The following is a 20860-nucleotide window of genomic DNA, read 5'->3' on the forward strand; positions in this document are numbered from 1 at the left end:
TATTGCGATAAAGATGGGAAATCAAAGCATACGAAACAGTACTAAAACAAATAGCTAGGCACTGAAAGTGAACAATTTCGAGTTTGTAAAAAAGTGAGCAGCACTTTGGAAATATTACATACCTGCGTGTATATTTAAGTTCGCACGCAAACATTAGCTACAAGTATTTAAAATGTAAATTAATATTTCTACAATTTATTAAATAATGCCACTAAAATAAATGAGCATATTGATATACAATAAAAAGTCTTTAAGTTAAATGCGGGTCGAAAGCTAACATTTTAGAAAAATGTGTGTTCGGTAATAACTAATAATAATGAATAATACCTTCAGTGCGCCGAAGGTTCATATCAAACAAAATGAATCCATTTTTTAAATTTAAAAATAAATACAAATAATTTAATAATTTTAAACTTAAAAGCAAGCAGTGCGCAGTTTAGCGTTAGTGTATTTTAAAGAAGAAAAGTAATCGATAGTGGTGAACTCATCGATACATCGATACGCTTGCTGACTTACGTTTGTTTACCTTTCCTTACGTTTTTTAAAACAACAAAAAAAAACAAATGGTAAGATTCGCGAATGTTGCTTCGGATTAATATTAATAGTTGTGCAAATTGTCAGGGCAAAAAGCGAGCATGGCCATGGCCAAGACGGGCTCGGCAGAGCCGGCCTGCTTCCCCTCTTCGCAAAACTGCAGCGGCGCGAGCCCACAAAGGTCCCCAACACGCGAGCTGGCGGTGTAAACCTACAAGTTCATCAAGGAGCTGGGCCGCCTTATGGAGCTGAAGACTATTCTGGTTCTTGGTGGCGACTCCAGGGACTCCAGGCCGTTTTCTCCACTTGTGTGTGGAAATGGACTTAGAGCTGAATTTCGAAGGTGAGGTTGCCATTCCTAGAGATAAAACCAGGTTCTAATGTTTTTCGTTTCACAAACTTTGTAGTGTTCTTTGAAACGGGCTCCGGCGAGCAGCTTAACGAAACGCTGCACAGATTGCCGACTTCCCGTCAGATGGCCATGTTTTTGGCCACTCTGCCAAAGCTTTTGGTGGAATCTGCCCGCGCAGGCCTGATCGACCCAGGCCTAACTCGCTTGGACGTCGAGTCCATACTTTCGGACGGACACGCTCTAAAGTTTATTTGCTGCCGACCGGACGACCGCTACACAGGTCTCGTGGTTCTTCATAAGTACGTTATTCCTGTGGAGACGCAGACCGTGGTGTTGTCAGCGAAAACGCTTACAAAAAATACCTGAAATGATCTCAGTAAGATCCCAGTTAGCATCAACTGATGCCAACGCGCGTGATTTATTAGTCGGCGGACGAGCACACAAAGGATGGGCCTGCCATTAACACCTTTGAGCGTCAGGCGAAGAATGCCGACATGAAACACAAGCCTGGGCAAAGTGCAGGACTAAGTCGGGCTAAGTCCGGTGCATGGACTCCAGAATGAAGGAGTAGTGAAAATGCAGATAGTGATAATGACAATGTTAAGCCTCAGTCGCGAGTGGAATTAATTAAAAAGTGCAGCGAGGACCACGCCGAACGAAAAACGATGGGCGCATGCGTAGCGTGCTGAAGACTCATCGTCAAAAAACTCAAGAGGTATGACATTTATCTTATTCCTATGATTAAGCTTTTTATATGAGTTTTGAAAGGCATTTGGCCAGGCACATTGCAAAGCTTTTTGCCAGACTTTTTCTAGGCTTATTGCCTTTTATTGATTTTTGCCTGGCTTGTTGCTACTTTTGAAAAGGGCTTCATCCTGAAATAAATACTCATATATTATAAAAACAGGATAGGTAGCTGTATGGAAACAGGCAGACAGACGTCACTATATCAACTCGGCTAGTGATACTGATTAAAAGTAAATCAGGTACGTAAGTACCATGTTCATATGAATAAACATGTGTACTTCCCAAAACTGGTTATAAATTATACTCATCAAATGAAGACATTAACAATATGGATAAATATATATTTATTTATTTGGCATATGGAGCATATTTCTGGTTGCTAAGTTTATACGGTTGTGTTTTCTATATTCGTTTATGGTTAAGGGTTATTTTTCAGAAACATGTACGCCTTTAAGTATAAATTGCTCAACTGCACTATACGTTTTCCATTTATTTGTGTACAATTGGTTTTGGGCGATACATTTTCGTTTCTACATGCTTTCAAATACTTTTGTTGTCATGTTTGTCTGGTTAAAACTTAACAAACTGGTGCGATTGAGAAGTGCGCAAATGAATGTAGATAGCCCCAGGTTTACTGTATGACAAATCAACCAAGTCGAGTTGATTGGAGCTATTTAAATTCCTAGCTGACTTTGCATTCTTGGTTTCTGCTTAATTGATTTCTGTATTCCTTACTTTATTTTAATTTATTTCTCATCAGGGCTTGTATTTTATAATAGTGCAGGATCGGGGTCTGGGAATTGGTTCAAAAATTGTTCGCGAAAACTTTAATATTTAATTTAAGAACAAATTTTTTTTCTTTTATTGGCAACGTCTATTAAATAGAAAATTGCTTTATGAATTTGTATCCTCTGGCCAACTTATAGATACTGTAAAGAGACAATAAAATAATTCTTGCCTACTGAGTGGGCAATAATTTAGATACTAATGGGATACATTCGTGTTTCTTTTTAGAAACAATTAAATTCGCTCAATTGTTATTTTGCATTTAGGTTGAAGTGTATTGTAATGTTAACGTTTTCTAATATTTAAAACTTTAAATTGACAATTAACCAATTTCTGTATAATACAATATTGTTTCATATCGAAATGACGATTTGTTCACATGCAATAATATTGTTCCTTTATTGATTCGTTACTACCTTTATTAATAAGTGTTATTCGATTGTAGGTAAGTTTTGCATTTTTAACGTTGAATACATGCCATATCGGATTGGCCTAACAAAAACAGTAACAAATACCATGGTAGTAGCATGTTTCATTGCACGTTAAATACATAGAGTGGTACTTAATCTGGTCAAAATTTGCCGTTTCTGAAGTAACAACGTTTCGTAAACGTATTTCAATATTGATTCTGTGGGTAGTTTTCTATTCAGCTTCCGGAATTCTCTAAACAAACGAGGTATTCGAACAGAAAATTTTAAATAATTTGCGGGTGTTTATTATCGACTTATCACGTAACCTAGAATTACAAGTATGGACAGGTAATAGGGTTTTAGACTAGCAGTCGGCGACATTTGTATATAAAACCGCATTTGTTCTTTGTTGTAAATCTAAAATTCTTATTACCGCATTATTGTTAGGTCGTTTGCAAATCCTTTGACAGACATTCAGAGACTTAAACGACGATTTAAAAGAAAAACAAACAATTTTATATTGAACAAAAGGTAACACTAACAAAACTCAATTCGAATACATCTTTCTATGATTAAAGGCAATTTAATATTATTGTAACAAATATTTTATACCATGTGTTCTACTACGAGTACATTTTCTTGTATCTTGTATGTTGTATGGTGTGTGTATGTTCTATTGCGATTCTATTCTTAACTGTGTCCAGCGTTTACGTAGAGGAGCTGTCCGTTGGCACTAACGCAGCCGCGGCTTCTGCCAGTTCCATGGCAGCCACCCGGGCTTCCGTAAGCGTCGCGTCCGCGTCGAAGCCCGGCTTATGCGTCGGCGATTGACTTGGGGTGCAGTTGGCGCTCTTTGGCTTCCGGAACCAATTGCCAAAATGACGTCTTCCCAGCGAGCCTGTTGATGTGGTGGACAGTTGAGAGTTGTCTGCGCTGGATATGCCGTCCCTGGACTGAGATTTTTTGGGCAACGTCTCGCACAAACGGGAGGAAGATTTCGCCGGTGAGTCCGGAACCGAGCTCTCACCGCTGTTAGCTCCCGCTGGTATTTCAAAGTCTTGTGCCTCGTAGTCAGATTGGTCTGAGCAATCGCCCGGCCGCTCCTCGTAATTGTACTCGAAACCAGTCATCTCCGAAACATATAGGGCCTTACCACCAAACTGACGCTCTAGGGCGAGGGTGCTAAGGAAGCGGTGCTTCCGGTTGGCCGACCGGAAGCTGAAATCGTACCATTTGTCTCGCGACTCACTATAGATGCGTAGTGAGTTCTTGATGGTGTGTCCAAACATCTTTCCGTCCCTCACGTTTACCACGCGACACCGGTCCAGGAAAATGCGACCCTTGTAGATGAAGTGACTGCGCTTGATTATATCACGTTTGCAGTAGACCAGCTGATTATCAAATAGGAACAGAGTGTAGCTGCTGTTCCAAAGATTCTGCTTTTGGCGTGTAGCATCTACTTGCAGGAAGAAGCGAGCACTGTGCAAGTGCAGCGGGGGTCCCTTAAAGTTCTGGAAGCTGGCCTGGTGCCTCGCAATTGTTTCGCTGTGACGTTTTCCCTCATTGACCGCCTCTGTGATGCCGCGCATCGCCTCCAGCGCCAAATTGACAGTGTGCTGGGAGTCAGGTATGTCCACTTCAAAGACGTCGAGCTGTTCATACTTAGCGGCCGCTGGCTTGGCGCCACCATCTACCTCATCCGCTTTTTCCAGGGCCGACTTAATAATCTCGTTGAGGTGCAGGGGATAGCGGCAGATGCGTTGCACTGGTGCCAGAAGGTGGGCGGAGAGCGGAAGCTCGGCTAGGTTCTCCGATTCGCGGCAGCTAGAAATATTTTAGTTAGTACACGATGTTCATTCAAGATTTTCAATTAACTCACTTCTCCAAAATAGTGCGGGCGTCTTTTACACGGTCGTAAGTCTCGAGTTCGATTAGGGCTCGAGGATAGGCGTTGCAGTAGGTGGAGTAGCATAGAAAACCTTTGTGCTGAAAAATTATAATTTATGTGTAAAGGTTTTTACTAAGTATTTAAATCAAAGTCTTCTTACCATGTTGAGAAAAACCTTAGCAATCTGATTTTGTTCGATTCCGCGTCGCAAGGCCTCTAGAAACTTTCGCTGGAACTTGTAAATGGCCATTATGTTGGAAAATATCAGGCGAATACTGTTCGGCGAGAATATATCGATGCGCTTGCTCATGGCTGGCAGATACCTAAAGAGGACCACAAATTAAAAAATGCTAACTATTGTCCTCCAGGACTCGGTCTCTTACCCATCACAAATGGATGCCAGCAGTTTGACGTAATTGACCTCCGTATCGAGCAGTTCGCGAACGGCACTTCGGCGCAGGATAGTGTTGTGGTCCAGCTGGGCAATTGGATCGGAACTAGGAAGGGTTAGCGGGGTTGGTGGCGACTCAATGACAATAAGGGTGACGTTGCTTTGGTCCGTGGTCACAGTAACGTCTGCGTCCTCGGCGTACGCAGCCACAGGAAGAGGAATAGAGCCCTCCTCTGCAGGAGCTGTTGCATCCTCAGCCTCAGCCACGGCAGCCCTATGCTCGTTAAAGAAAATATCCGTCTCAGGACAGTGAATAATGCGCACGAATTCCTTGGGGAACCAGCCCAGCTCGGGGTCCAATATGTCTTCCACGAGATTTGTTTCCTCCTTCTTAATGCGGCCGAACCACCAGGGTCCAACTTCCTTGCGCAATATTTCAATGAGCATTCCCCGTTCCAGCCCCAGTTCTTGGGGACCGCCGGCCGTGAAGTTGTAAAGCACTTCCGCATAGATGGTCGGGTAGTAGTTGACAGCTGTGGATCAAGGGGAAGCCGCATTAGTAAAGGCCAGTTCAATTAAATTGGGTTGTTTCCAACCGCAGCCATAAACTTACCTTCCTCGTTTGACGCTACGCTGTCACTGTCGCTATCCTCAAGATCTGGGCGTCCCATGCCATATGACTCTAGACCATTGGGTTGGCTAAGAGATCGCGTGGGCAGGGATTCCGGAGCTTCGCGTTCCACTTTATCGGACTCTCCCATATTGAGATGCCTGGCGTTTTTGGTTCGCACAATAAAGGGTCCGAGGATGCTGCTTGTCTTGGCCGAATTGGTTCGACGTATTGTTCGCTTCTTAGAGTCCACGAAACCCGTCGAGCCCTTGGTAGAAACAGGAGCGGCCCCTTCTTTCTGGACGCCGACAGCCAGGGCACGGGAGTGTTCATCCTGCTCAAGCTCGATCTGAATGCCCGAGTCGCCGGAATTGCACTTGTCTTTCCGGTTGTACTTCGTCTTACGACGCTCTTTGGATGTGCGCCAGATGAGGGGCCCGAATCGGTATTTTCCGGAGCTGGCGTCTCCACCTTCTGCTACAGGTTCGCTAGCTGGCATCGTCGTCGACGGAGCTGTAATGGATACAGTCGGTGTTGTTGGCGACGTCTTGGTCTTTGGCGGATTGCTGCCTGCTGCCGCCGGCGACAGCGGAGAGATGTGCATTTGATTCTTGCTGTTGAAGTTGTTCAGGGTGCGCTTAAATATCTGCAAGACGCCCAGGCCTACGCCTCCGCTTCCGCCGCTGTTGCCCGAGACCGCCACATCTGTGCTTTCAACTGGCTTCTGTGGCGGCGGCTCTGAGAGCGGTTCTGACAGCGTGGGACTGGAGACAGCCTTCATTTGCTGGGACTGCGGGAAAGGCAGGAGAAAGGGAAAAAAAGGAGTTGCATTATTGACCTGTTTGTATTTAATATCAATATCTATATATATTCATCGATAAACGGCCCTGGCCCTAGCCCATGCCAGAGCTGCAGCCGTGCTACTAACGTTTTCGTAGTGCTTCGACTTAAGCGGTACGCGGCTCCTCACGAGAAACCACAATTATTTTGCAGCTTTGTTTATGCCTGCGTATCGGCCAGGGCTCGGATTATAAATCTATCAACAATGATACAACAATCATGCGGCTTGAATTGTATGAATAATTTGTCACGCGAATTTCAATGGAAATGGTACGCGAATGGGTCGGTCAAGGGATCTCGTCAATGTCACTATGACGAAGAGTTCCTTCTAACATAATTGCCAGATTTCAAGAGGCTTTTGGGGAACAGACACAAACATGTGAGCAGTTTGTTGGGACTTCTGTATAAACCCTGTTATAGATGTCTCCAGTTTTATCGGGTTTCACTTTTAGTTTGGCAATAAAATTGATAAAAGAAGCAAATGTGTGTGCTCAGCGTGTGTCAGGGGTTGTGATCGTACGTGGGCGACCGTGCTGGCGAGGCATGGCCAAAATACCAGAACTTATCAGTGCACCACTATCGCAAGCACCACTCAGTGATAACATAATGACCTGGAGAAGGCGAGGTTTCCATCTGTAGCGGCGCTCGCCGGGCATGATATCGTCGGCGGGTGGCACGCTGAAATCCACCCGCCCCCTGGCGGATTGCGACACACTTCCAGGGGCGCCCGTGTCGAAGTCCCAGAACTTAATCAGTCCATAGGTGTCCATGAGCGTGGGTATTATCAGCTTCTTCATAGCGCCCTCTCGGTTCTGCGGACCGGTTCGGCGGAACTTCCGCGAGCAGCGCTGGCAGGTGTAACCGGGCGAAGCGATAACTAATAACTGATTGGCCGCAATTGCCGGCAGCGAGACTTGCAAATGTGAAATGCGAGCACTGACGAGAGTGCTGGTGTCGTCGCCCGGTCGTGAGTGGGCAGCCAACCGACCTCTTGTAGTGGGCTATAGCCCATTAAGGGACAAAAGGGCGTTGAGATCAACTCTATCTACGCGCTCCATTGTCAGCAGTCTGGATTGAAGTGGTTTGATTAGATTAGCGCAGGGATGTCATAGCACGAGCCGATGCCACTTGGCGCATCTGCTGTCCGCCTTTTGTTGCAAGTGGCCGCGTCGACTTATTGTCTGCGACCTCGCGACAGCCCGATGCCTTGGCCAATGTCAATCTGCAGTCGAAATGTTTTGTCTTGCGTGATTAGTTTTTGCCGCCAGATCACCTAAACGGTACAAAGGCCCTGGTACAATAGCGGGATGCTAGGAGACCTTTAAGGGAGCAACTTAATCAACTGGGCTCTTTAGTAATTAAGAAAGCGTTGGTGGTGGCATTTAGCCATCAGCAATGATTTATTGTGCAATTCCTCTTCAATCTATACATATATCCCAAGAGTGAGTCCACAGTGACATTTGTAAATTATGTTTTACTGCGTTCGGAAGAACTGAATATGATGTCAGTGATACCAAATCATCACCTCATGTGTTCAACGTAAAAACATTTAAAGTTTTATTTATGAGCGCAATGAACCTGAACAAGAGTGAGTGTAAACAGAAGACAGGGAAACGGTTTGGATAAGCCTTTAATGCGGATACACTCGACGGCACTAGACGACTAGCACAGTCCTAGGCTGAAGTGATTTAAAAACACATTTCAACAGCATTTGCTCAGGGAAAACATTAGGGACTTGAGCGTACAGGACTTAACGCTGGCTGAGGATGTTGGAAAATTGAAAAGTACGGGAAAAACCGACTCAGCCGGAAACATGTGTTTTACCCGCGTCAACCGTTAATTACACCATGAATTTAATGAGCTGTCACGAACCCCAGTTCTAGCGTCCTTGAGGTGTTCTCAGTGCTGTTGCTATATCCCTCCAAGTTGGTGGCCACAAAATTAAATTGGCAAACGTGTCGCAGCGCTCAATGCCCCCTGTTGCTGAGATCAAATTTCGTAGTCATCCTCGGCGTTTGATAATCCTTCACGGGCTTCAGTAGCGCCCAGTCAACCACGACACCCAACTCGCTGCGGATGCGGTTGCCATGGACGACTTGTCAGCAGCAGAGTGGGCCGCTCATTGATTGGGGGAAGAAGTAAGAAAGTCCCTATCGTTATGAACGGTTGTATGTTTTGCGGTTGCAACGTTGATAGTTTGTAATGAGATCCGCGTCATTGAAAAATTTCTTACATAAAATCATATAAACGTCTTAGGGAGCAATGTAATCAGTCTATTGAACTCTCTACCACCTTGCTGCCTGTATTGGACACGGGGGTCTGGAGGGTCTCGCAAATGCACCCCAGAGAAAGTTTGAGCACATGGACTGCTTTTGCTGCCCTGTATGCCAGCATTAACCAGTCATAAAATTGAGTTTAATTAACTGAGCTTCGGCTGTAAAACTTTTAAGGGTTCAAGTTGAATGCTCGCCGCTATTGACTAAGTTTCAGCAGATGCAGATCATTAAAGACTGCGTACGTTTTATGGGGGAGCTTTACAGCCCCCTCGCTACTTTATATCTGAGGACGCCGAGAACATGGTGATAAACTTCAACTGCAGTCGAAACTCTGCCACCCCTAAAAGCATTTGGAGTGCATCATGTTCCCTCACTCCCCAACGCCCCCGGTAGAATGTTCTTGGCCTTCATCCCGAGCAAATGTTCATGACCTCAGCCTTCTTCTTCGATTCTTGTACAAGAGCAGCGTGTGACAAAAACTAAACATTTGTATACAAATAGCAGCTGTCGAAACCGGTCGACCGAAATAAATCAATTTTAATTCTGAGCCCATAATGCGGGGCAGGAACAACGGCAGCTGTCCTCGTAACGCGATACCATCAAAATCCTCCAGATAGTTCTTGTAAGCGCAAATACACGCGATAGGTTCGTAGAAAACATGCACCCATATGTCAATATTAGCGTATCCCAAGAAGTTTAACAAACGTTTTGTGATATTCCAACGTTGAGAACGTTCCCCAAATTGTTAGAAATTGGTTCCCTAAAAATAAATATCCTAAAACGGAAAGTTATACTACTTACCAGACCCACAGCGAAGCTACTGTTTGATCTTATTCCAGAGTTTCCAGTTTTTGGCATTCTGAAATGATACAAAATAAAATGATGTTCAGTACCGCGGTAAATTCTGTCAAATTTAGCGCCGTTGACTATAGTCTATCAGGTAGGTCGGCCCTGCGGAAGGCCTTCTGAGATTTATGTTCGCTCATTAGTCGGCGGCAAAGGGGTTCAGTTTGCAAAGCAATTTAAAAATTTCATGGAAAACTGGTTCCTCCGTGGCCTAACGTTACGCCACTTGGGATAGGCACTACTTTTGCGTGTGAAAATGTGGCTGCGACGCCGCTCGGTAGTTGGTGCAGGTATGTTTTAGAACTCAAAAAGCAAGTGGCTCGGAAAATGCTGGAAAAGGATTTTCTTACTGCGTCAGAAGGTTAGTCTCGGCAGGCAGTGCGAAACGAATGCAAAGTAAACTTGGCCAATTCCATTTCCGTATGCTTATTGTAAGCAAACACCATAAATTCTGGGAATTCCATCCATACAAAGAAAACAAACATGCCAAGAAGGACCCTAAAAGGCCAGGAAAGGCCCGCGATGATGCAGGGGTGGGGATTTAAGAATCAACAGGACACCCTCGCACGCGGAGAGAGCAGAAGGCGAAGGAAGCGGGAAATGTAAGGAGCACATAGTCTGCGCATGCGGTGTCTTTCCTTTTTTTCTTTGCCATTACTTAGGGCCGTTTTCCCTTCCCTTTGGCCGCTCCTTGCTCGAGGTCCCTTCGAATGAGGTGCAGAGCAACAGCAGGCCATGGGCATTTTGCGTGCTCGCTACAAAAAACGGATTAAATCTGGGATGCGTGATGGAATGCAGTGGGCGGCCAGATAGCGAGGAAGAGCACCGTAAAGTTTTACTTCCTTTGATGTGCAGCTCAAGGAGAGTGATTGAGCCTTTTTCATACAATGATCCCCGTCTTCAGTGCTCTAGTTTCGTATCAACTAGTTCTGGATAAACTAGCTCACCTTTGCAACGTCGTATAACGTCGACCATCCATGCCATATTGTGATGATCTCACACTGTAACTTTTCATCGTGTTTTTTATGTTCATGTTGGATTTGATGCCAATTTTTGTCACTTTGCTGCGCTTAACAGTTGCCGCACCAGGCGACTCGAACTGGGGCACACTAAACTGAGTTAAGCTTGACCGCACGTGATATGTAACCATAATCAGACTTTTGCACTGTTTAAAGATAGCGAAATTCACTAGCTAAATAGCATTCCATATGTTCCCGATGTAGTGTCAAAAGACTCTTGCTGAACGTGACCGCTCGGTTCGTTGTGCAGGGGTAGACTGATCCTCGCTAAGCAGATGCTCGTTGCACTCAACCTCACTCTACAGACAAGCAGTCGTTGAGCCTACAAAATAAACTAAGGGAAGGACTTTGAGTGAGTTTGGCCTGCATATAGCAGGAATGCAGTTGCGATGGTGGATGTTTAAGCAGTACTACTGAGACCAGTCATCCACAGCGACAGCTGCTTTTATAAGTACATCCCTAAGCGGACAGCATCATTTGTATACCCATTACTCGTAGAGTAAAAGGGAATGTTGTATTCACCCTTTTGAGTGACATTTAATGCAAAATACGGTCTTCAGGAATATTCTACACTATCTAGACTTCTACAAATCGTAATATGTTGCGATTTTGATAAAAATCAGACGATTTTTATCGGGATAGTTTTAATTGTAAGGGTATGTAAACGTCGGCTTTGGCTAACCTAGCTTTAAAAATTGGCTCGTTTTCAGCTGCTGCTGTGATCTTGCCCCAAATAAGAAAAAAATGCTCAAAAGTGGCAGGTCCACTCTAAAGGATAATGGTGATTCAGTGAAGAAGGAACTAAAAACTAAGGAACATCTGCCGCTGAATGAAACCGGTTTCGAGTCCTTTCGGCTCGTCTTTTGTATTCTATCCCACTCCCCTATGGCGTGTGGCTTACAATACTTTGTGAAAACGTGATATATCAGCTGGTAATGAGAATCATCACCGTGCTAAGGTCTTGCGCACAGTTGTTCTGACAAGTAGTCTTCCTTATGCCCACATACAAAACTTTGAAATATCATTTTGCCAAGACTAAAAATTAAATCAATGTTTCGTTGAACCAAAAACAATAAGCTGAGATTGAGTATTTTCTTCAAGCCGTCTGAGATTTTCCACCACCACTGCTCATGCGTGTTTGTATATTGAAAGCTGATATGGGACCGGAAATACAACAGGCGCCTCTTAAAAGGAACTACGATTGAGGGGAAAAGAAACAGGAAGTTCTGTAACTCCGCGGGTTTAGGGTCTTCTGTTTTTTGATTAGGAAGCAGGTGATGAGATTAAAAAATTCAATGTAAAGATACTTATAAAATTTGAAGGCCAACTCAAACATGTTCCCAATGGGAAAATTTGCATGTTCCCGGTTTTTTTTCAATGTATCTCAAGGTTGCTGAACGGCCATTAAATAGTTCAGCGAGGAACTGGCATATTGAATGGGAGCTTTAAGTGTGTAGCTGGTCAAAATGCAAGGTGTAAGGCACCGGCAGATGCAGCACTGGAACTGCAACTCAAATTTAAACCGGTTTCTGCGAGTCGGACAAGCGAATGTTGTGCACAGGCAGGCAGGTACGTTGCAAGCGAAGAGTTGGGGTCATTTATGGGCACTACCTGTGCAGAATAGTCGCAGAATAGTATTCGCAATAATAGCAAGCTGGGCGGTAGAACAATGTCTTATCACTTGCACTTTTTAGAGAACCGTTTGTTGAGTGTACCCGCATCCAATATACATCTAATTAATTTAAAATCGGATGCATTCCAATGTGTTACAACGCGCATTCTTTACTAAGTAATCAACAACAAAAAAACCTCTCGTATTTCCTTATGAGGGAATCGCATCATAGAACAATCTACGCAATTCATAAGACAGAACTCACACGTCGTGGTCTCCTGTAATTATTGGGCTAACAAGAATTGTTTGGCTAACAGTACTATAAACATGCCGCCAAACAGTTGCTTGACAAGTGACAATAAAAAGGAGAGGCAGTCTTCTCAAGAAATCGCTGCGCAACGGGAAAATGAAAACGAATTCATACGAACCCTCGTAAAAAGACCATTGTTTTCTTATCCAGCCAGCAGTGAGATGTTCTTTCTGACTTGATATCAAAGAATGTAATACAGGTTTCTTGCTGGGATTAAATTCTTAAATAGATGGACGGTGAGCGATATTACTCTTGGCATCCGAAGTATTTCCATGAATGGATGAAATATACAGATCTCATAAAATGAGTAAATTGAGCATTGACTAGGTATTCATGCAAATTGTATTCACAAAAAAAATGTCACTAAGACAGAGAATCAGTGTGAGCATATGGAAGCCGCCTCATCCACACAGAAATGCGGAGTTTTCGAACGCACGAATGAACTGCATTACGGATGCGAGTAGGAAGGTAATCTGCGTGTGCATATTTATAACATACAACTTGCAGTGGGAGGAAACTTGGATGCCGCTTCAATTGAAAACGGGCCGACAGAAATGGAAGTAAAGGGGCAGCGGCCCCGCGTAGTGAAATTATTCAGAAATAATGAATCGGAGTGAAGGAGGCACAGCTGCTGTATCATTCCTGCAAGTGCCTCTCATTCCTAAAAGTGAATCAGATCTGAATGTCTCCGCCAGAGCAATTCGTCACCCAACATTTAATCTCTAAAATGGACAGCTTTAAAATATTTAGAGTTTGAGTTTTCTATCCTTGTCATTATGAATAAGAGAAATAAAAATAAAAACAGCGCACAAATTCTGTGCATACAATTTTTAATGAATCTTTAAGAAAGCCCCAGCTCGAAAAAGTATAAATTCTAGCCGACGATGATCATGACTTTGAATTGGGTTTTTGTTACAAATTTTGAATGTATAATTAAAATAAAACGAATCGACGAGACGGAAAAGATAGTCGTTAAGACGGGGTGTCAGTGGTAGAGGAAGTACTGTAATATAAACACTGCGAAAGCACGCATGTGCTTGAGAACCTAGGTGCACATGCGATTCCCAAGTCCGACATGCACTGTTTGCCGATGAACAGAGGGTGTTTGGCCTAGAAGTCGCGACTTTCTATCTTTCGCACGACAAAGTCTTCGAATTTCTAGGTTGACTTACTAAGAATTTGCAGGCTTTAAAGACTGTGTTACAACATTACAGGATTACTAAATACAGCATGTTTTTCAAGAATTATGAAATGTTAGGCTGAAAAGTAAATAATATTTTTATATTTGTGGTTAATGACATAACAGATCGATATTCAATGCACCCAGATTGGTTGTAGTTTCCGCTTTTTGAGGCTGGGATTTACTGTGATTTGAGTACATACAAACATATACGATTTGAATACATATATGATTAACTTTGTGGGCTTTTTACCGCATTACAAACAAATATGGGATTCCATTGCGATTATGCTGCGTTTTACGTAAAAATAAAAGCAAATGAAGGAGAAACTAAACTTCCAAGCGGAATGCGTTAGTATGTCATTAAATAGTTCTCCGTTTAGACTAAATAAAGTAAAATAAAAAATTAATTCGCTTACTGATGACATTCGCAAGTGTTCTATTCAACCAGAAAACTCATGATGAAAAAATCCAAAGAACGGTTCACTGATAAGGAGATTATAGGATGGCAATGGTGTCTGATTAAACATACACAGATAGTGTTAAAGTCGGCGGAGAGAATTTTTCGTTTTAAATAAAGGCAAGATAGGAAGTAACCTGTTTCAAGTCGAAATGTGTATACCCTTACAATTAAAACGAATTTGTATTAGGGCTATTTGTGCTTGGGACTATGGGGATTTCAAAGTTGGTCTGTAAAAGGCAGAGTCCAGTTTGGCGGAAGCAATCGGATTTTAACTTGGCTAGTCGTCTTTTCTTCTCAGCGGTACAAGCATCTGTTGTAAATTTCCATACCCTCTCCAAGGGTATTAAAATCAAGAAATGGGAATTTCAAAGCTCAACTTGCTTATCTCCGCATAGTTGAAATTCAACGCCGTTAAATAAGCTTAGATTATATTACGAAAAGTACTTAGTTTGAGTATAAAAAAATAAGTCGGCGGCAGTACGACTAGCTAAACTGAAAGATCATTCACCTGCTTATGTTTGTACATCTGAGAACGTGTGCAGGCAACTAGTCCTAAAATATTCAAGTATCAACACCGCCACAGACAAAGTAGAAAAGAATAGAATGAAAATCATCAACGCAAACGCAACAAGGTACACATTTGTAATTGTATTTTAACCACAAGACCCACGCCCGAAAAAAAGAGTGTGTTTCTGATGGAAATGAACGTTTCATAAATAGCAGCGCAGCCGAGAAACAATAAGTGATGGCAGATGCACATTGGATGAGGATGGGGCAGCCTCAGCAGATGGGCAACTTGTTTGTTTATTAATGGCAGACAGCTCAGACTGGCTTGAAATAGGAACAGATCTGGTTTTGGTTTAGGCACTGATGTACGTACTCTTCGCTACCAATTTTGACTGATTACTAAGGTTTCCCAAGTGAGAAAGCAAAGTTTTGCCACTGCGTCGAATACAATACACAGGTTCTTTTCTGTCCATTACTGCATTAGAGATACTTTTTTGTTATTTTTGTATCTTGACGAGCTAAGGTCAACTTTGAAAAGATTTTCTGAATGGATGGGTGATGTGGCAATAACTCAAACATTGCTTCACGTTGCTTTAAACCGGCTCGAAAGTACCAAAGAAAAGTGCAAAAGCGAAAGTATTTTCTTTGAACATAGTTTTTTGTACCCTAGCAACGGTAAGTTTCTTGTCTACTAATGTGAACTTGAAAACATTTCCGATTTTATTATTGGTGGTCGTAAAACTTAGATCGAACGGAGTACACCTCATGCTGTGGACTGCACTTTCAAAGACAAACTAGAGAAGTCTAGCCTAACAGCAAGAGTTGCTAATGATAGACAATTTACTTTAATTATTTAATGGCTTCTGTCCAACTGGGAAGGTACTACACAAACAGGGCTGTGAGCACAAAAGCACCTGGTCTTAAAGGCTATGGATGACTTACTCAACAGCATTAAAAATGAAGTCATCTGATAATGTTCTATTTCGGCAGTGGCTTCACAGCTAAAACTGTTTGACAATGTTTTCAGTTCTGTTAATTTCCGCAGGCAGGGATAAGGTTTCGCTCTACCAAATTTCATTTAGCCGAACAAAACAGGTAATTACCGCCCAAGAGCAGAGCAGAAGCTGTCATATTGCTCTCTGCGAGCTGAGGAAACGTCAACCTTTAGAAAATCCGCTAACAAAAGTGCTAAAATTTGGAAAAGCGTGGTTATGTGGGTGTGGAGGGACAATTCTTGAGATAGGGAAATATAATGAAAAGCAGGAATCCACCGATGTGGCTGATTAATGACGGCCGCGAAGGTAACTAATTAACTTAAGAGATGTGCCTAATGACCATCCAACCCTCCCCCTCGAGCCGTGAATAATATTAATTATTATCCCATTAGCCGATTTTAGTTTTCGGCCCTGCCCAAGTGTTTACGCCATCGCAATGTAAATGCATCTTTGGCCTGAAAATGTCAAGGAGCATTTACCATGCGCCACTGCAAGATCTGCTTGTGGAGCATCTGACTTCTAACCAACGCCAAGATTCCCCGTCAGCTGTCAGGGCAGCTTTTCTCCAGTAACAAGTTCCCAACTGCCAGGGGGAGGAGCTCCGCGGTCCGCCCTGTCGAGGCTAGGAGTAGGGCTGGGAAGGGCGTGGCACTGTGGCAACGTTCGTTGCAATGCATTTTTAGCCTTAATGTTTTATTTACCCAAGGAGAACTTGGCTGCATAACTTTGTTGTTTTGATTTTCAGGCTGCCACAGCCACTGAAATGAATCGGAATGAAAATCCAGCGCACCCAGCATCAAAGCAACGCATGGTCAGCAGATGTGGTGGCTGCCTCAGCTCTATAACTTTCCCCAGGCCTCCACTGCTACGGGAATCTTATATGTAACATAATTAAACATTATTTTATCCAAATGCTTTCGTGCCCAAAATACGACTTTCCACTGCGAGCCACGGCGCTGTCAATATATTTTACGAGCGCTGAACATTTCACTCAATTGTGAAACTTGGCTGAGCTCCGTGAAAATGAGTGGTAATATGTGTTAATATTAGCTACCAACTAGGGAGTGCCAGTGCTATCGCTCCTTTGCAAACATAAATTTACGCAACATGTTTGGGAAAAGAGTTGGGCAACGAGTAATTATTTGATACAAATGAATATGCACTCGACAATGATATCAGATGAAACACATTTAATCACACGGGGCAACCTGGGTACTGATATTTAGCCTTATTTTTGCGATATGATTGTACGCTTGCTAGTACAATTACTCAAAGACTGGGACTTTTTGAAAATAAAACGTGGAATGTCATTTCGTGTCTTTAAGCAATTGCTAGTCCCAGGCAAAATGTTATAGGAATTCAGAATTTCTCTATTTAGGTCATATGACCTAATCCAATGAAGGGGTGTTTATCTCGAAAGTATGACAAGGCGGGCAGAAGGCTCGTCACGTTCCTTCAAAAAATTGAGTGTTCCCTCTGTAGTTGATAGGCCGTCGGATTCAACGGTCACTAGCGAAAATTCATTGTAGTCATCATTGTTTGCAAGGCATATGTGTGAATAATCATTTCGCGGACCCTTGCCCCTGATTAGGCTGTATTTATTTCTCGCGAGAACCTGTTTGTAGTACGCTTATTTTTGTGGGATTTTGTTTTATATTTTTAAGTCTTCAATTCGATTTGAGTAGTTTAATCTTCGAAGTTAGTATTCGCTTTACAGTCATATTTAAGTTTTTCTTTAACCTATCATAAGTTCAAATAATACCAAAATGGGCACTTATTATATCACAACGAAGGATTTCCCTGTTGATACCCGTCGTCCATAAATGGAGCGGCGGCACTCCAAAATCCAATTGGAATGTCGTTCGGAGAGGAATCTGGCGGCGAAGCCTGCGCTGACGGCCAGTTTTTTGTTCAGTTCATGGCGTAACGGAGCGACTCACATCTTATGTGCAGAAGGAGTCGTCACAACGCTTGATTTCTTACTTGGAAGCGGTTACACATATATGTAAGAACAAACATGAGCCAGGCGTTTATTTCCGTTTCAGCAATCTCTTGATTAAGCAAACCACCAAAGCCAAAAATGCCAGAAAAACACAAGAGATAGTGACTTTTTGCATACGTTACTAAAAATAGAAGCCTGGCAGAGATTGCTGAAACATCTATCCGGAATGAGCTAGTCGAGTCGCCGGTTTGTCACACACAAACAAAATAAAATAAACCAGCCTGGGCAGACGACTCTAAGTAAATACAGGGATGCACGTGAGGGAAATCCTTAAACGGTCCGTGTCTCCATCGACCTCAACAGGTCGAGCGCAGATTACGTACGGCTGATTAACTCGGTAAACATTAACCACCCTGGTGGAGGCGAATGGAAAGTCAATAGACTCTCGGTCAAAAAGCAGGAATTGAAAAAAATAATTGGTCAGTGGGCCGCAAAATTAGAGAACATTCTGAGACAAGAGAGGGAGTAATAGAAAATGTATCAATTCTGATGATTTTCGTTTTCATTCGAAATATTTGCATTTACTTAAAAAACACATCTACATTTCTGGCACATGAAAGAGTCATTTTGGTTTTTAAAAAAATATTTTTAAAGCAATGTATTTTATTAATATTTTTTTAAAACAGAAAATGAATCATTTGTTTTTTTAAATGACTGAAAGTGAATTAGTAATCGTTATGTAGTTAGTTGTGCAGATAAGAAAATGAATATTGACCAAAACGTCAACTTATGATGAAATAATTGTGCATTAAAGGAATACAAGAAAAACAGCCTACAAATTATTTTTCCCCTTAGTTATTTGGTGTAGAGAAACTAACCCTATCAGTTCTAATAAATTCGAAATTGTGCGCCTGGAAAAACATTAAACTTCTGTAGGAATGTTTCGGTACAAACATCCTGCCATGTTACGATGGTACGGCCCGTGTATCTATGAGGAACCAACTTACTCGCCACTTGTGCTTGTTGACGAATCGGCACCCGCGTCCCCCTCCTGGACACCGCCAGCAGTGGTCGGACTGAACGCATTGCATTCCTTCGAAGAGACTTGTGTGGGCGGAGAGGGCGAGTCCTCGACGGGCAAGTACCAGGTGGTGTGGGAGCCGCGGCTGGCGTAAACATCCTCAGTGCCGTGGGGGTGCTGGGGAGTGGTTGGGTTGCGTTCCCTTTCCCGATCCCTCAGCTCCACCGACACGACGGCGGTCTCCTCGAACTCGGTGGCCGAGGCCCGCCCACTATCTGCGCCAGCTGGCCTGGTACCCTTGGCGTCCTCGGCGAAGTCCTCGGTGGCTTCGGCTGCCTCGTCGCAGTCCTGAAACACTGCAGCGCCCTCTGCCTGCGCAGCCCGGGGCAAACTTATTGTCGTTGTAGACATTTTCGCTCATGTGTTCTCGCCGTTTTGCGTAATAAACTTTGCTCGCTTTGGCTTGGTGTTATTGATTTTCGCTTATGGTTCTTATTTAGATGCGCTATTTGCGTTGTTCCGTTCCCTATGCGTTGGCACACATTTTGGCTTCTGCCCAAGCGTTCCTGAGAATGCTCGGATACACACAGATACACACGCGGACGCCCACGTCTGTTCGCTGACCGGCAAGGCGCCGTTTCTCACAACTGCATGGATTTCGTGTGTTTAATTGACACTGGGTACCGAGATCTACGCCAAACTACCTAGTTTGCACAGCTTGGAGGTGGACTTATAAAATTGAGCCAAGCAGCGGAGTTCGGTTTGCGGGGCGGAAAGAAGCGCGCACCGTTGAAAGTCAAAAGTGTATTTTTTCGATTCGCGTCTGCCCGTTTATTGTTTTTTTTTGTTCGTGCTTCAGTGTGACCATTGCGTATGCGCAACTTTTGGGCAGCCGTAAGGGAAGACGTAGGCAAACGTAAGAGCAGTCAAAACGTAGTGTCCCGAACGTAAGAGTCAGTAACGTAAGCCAACGTAGGCAAACGTAAAAGTCGGCACGTAACCAACATTGTGGCTTTAAAAAATATACGTTAGCGAAAGCCCTAATTAGGATTCTTAATATATAAATAAAAACTGTAAATTATAGACGTATAAATACTATTCGGAGTTTAGCGTGAGCGAATCAAGTTTAAAAATCTAAACTTGTAATCGAGCTGCCCAACAATATCCAACAATTTTACAAGTCGAAATTAATAAATTGCCCTTTAAGTCGTACATCGAAAAGCCTACCAAATGAAAATCCCCATACCAAATTTGGTTAATTTTTCTTTCTTTGTTTAACCCTTTTCGATTGATGTGACTACTAGGCTTTTAATTAAAGTTGAAGTAAAAATCTAAGAAAATATAAGACCTGGGGTAGTCTTTAATTTTGTTGTATTTAAAATTGAAATTTTTAAAAGTATGCAACAATTCTGGGAGCAGACCTCATTCTCAAGTACCTACGCATAATTTTAAGCATATCGCTTCTAAGTAAATCCACTGCCTTAGTATAATTTTAGCTGGACAGTTGGACTAGAGACTAATTTGCAGAAATTCCGTGACAAAAGCAATCTCTGTCAATACTGCTCGCCGCTTTTATTTAGCTATTGCTGTATGCCGGCGGCACGAACGCACGCTTCCTCACAGACAGAATCATTGCTTATTTATGGACCAAGTAAAAGGACGCAGGCCGAGAGTGGTGGGGTCGTGGGCTGGGGCAGATGGATATGGGAGGGCCGACCAAGAACGATGCTCAAATCTGTGTCTATAGCATAGTCGAGCAGTAGGTCGCTGAACTCAGCGGCACGACATGAGGGGCTGGGGCTGGGGCACAGCCGGCTGTTTATTTGTTTGACAATAAAGAGGAAGCGGAGACTTTTGTTGGTCCTTTTCACTAGGCATTTTCACTAGGACATTCGCGCTACTGCTCGGAGTTTGGCCGATAAAAACACAATTGAGAATTTAATAGCCTGCCACCCGCCTGGCAGCTGGTCACCTGAGCACCGCTCGTAAGCTGTTGACGTGGGGAGGATAATTGAACATCGATCTATTTAAGGTTAATGAGCAGTGACAGTACTGCGATGCCTCTGAGTTTACCAAGCGTCCTATGCGCTAATTGAAATATCCAAAAATAAATTACAAGAAAAGAAGAGTC

At 43.2% G+C, this 20860-nt stretch overlaps 2 protein-coding genes across 7 annotated transcripts in view; one reads left to right on the forward strand and one right to left on the reverse strand.

Moving 5' to 3' along the window:
• The window catches only part of LOC108070033 (ATP-dependent RNA helicase DDX54-like), a 28714-nt gene extending 26744 nt beyond the window's left edge, over positions 1 to 1970 (forward strand). For both annotated transcript variants that reach the window (XR_011418475.1, XM_070214767.1), the window contains 2 exons: positions 622 to 877; positions 942 to 1970. Coding sequence is in view for 1 of the 2 variants with exons in the window: in XM_070214767.1 (XP_070070868.1) it covers positions 853 to 877; positions 942 to 1252 (336 nt within the window). In the remaining variant the exon portion in view is untranslated. Of the gene's footprint in view, positions 1 to 621; positions 878 to 941 lie in introns of those variants that run through there.
• An 898-nt stretch (positions 1971 to 2868) lies between these two features.
• Positions 2869 to 20860, reverse strand: part of RhoGEF3 (Rho guanine nucleotide exchange factor 3) — a 34098-nt gene continuing 16106 nt past the window's right edge. Inside the window, exons 1-7 of one of the 5 annotated variants that reach the window (XM_070214755.1) lie at positions 18716 to 19587; positions 9636 to 9693; positions 5722 to 6508; positions 5101 to 5641; positions 4878 to 5040; positions 4709 to 4815; positions 2869 to 4653 (exon numbers count right to left, since the gene is read on the reverse strand). In XM_070214755.1, the coding sequence (XP_070070856.1) occupies positions 3537 to 4653; positions 4709 to 4815; positions 4878 to 5040; positions 5101 to 5641; positions 5722 to 6508; positions 9636 to 9693; positions 18716 to 19140 (3198 nt within the window). In that variant the 5' untranslated portion in view covers positions 19141 to 19587 and the 3' untranslated portion in view covers positions 2869 to 3536. Of the gene's footprint in view, positions 4654 to 4708; positions 4816 to 4877; positions 5041 to 5100; positions 5642 to 5721; positions 6509 to 6646; positions 6983 to 7169; positions 7383 to 9635; positions 9694 to 10627; positions 10960 to 18715; positions 19588 to 20860 lie in introns of those variants that run through there. The other 4 variants (XM_070214756.1, XM_017140483.3, XM_070214757.1 and 1 more) reach the window with 4 other exon arrangements.

The sequence above is a fragment of the Drosophila takahashii genome, chromosome 3L (assembly GCF_030179915.1).
Source record: "Drosophila takahashii strain IR98-3 E-12201 chromosome 3L, DtakHiC1v2, whole genome shotgun sequence".
NCBI classification, from domain to species: Eukaryota; Metazoa; Arthropoda; class Insecta; order Diptera; family Drosophilidae; genus Drosophila; species Drosophila takahashii.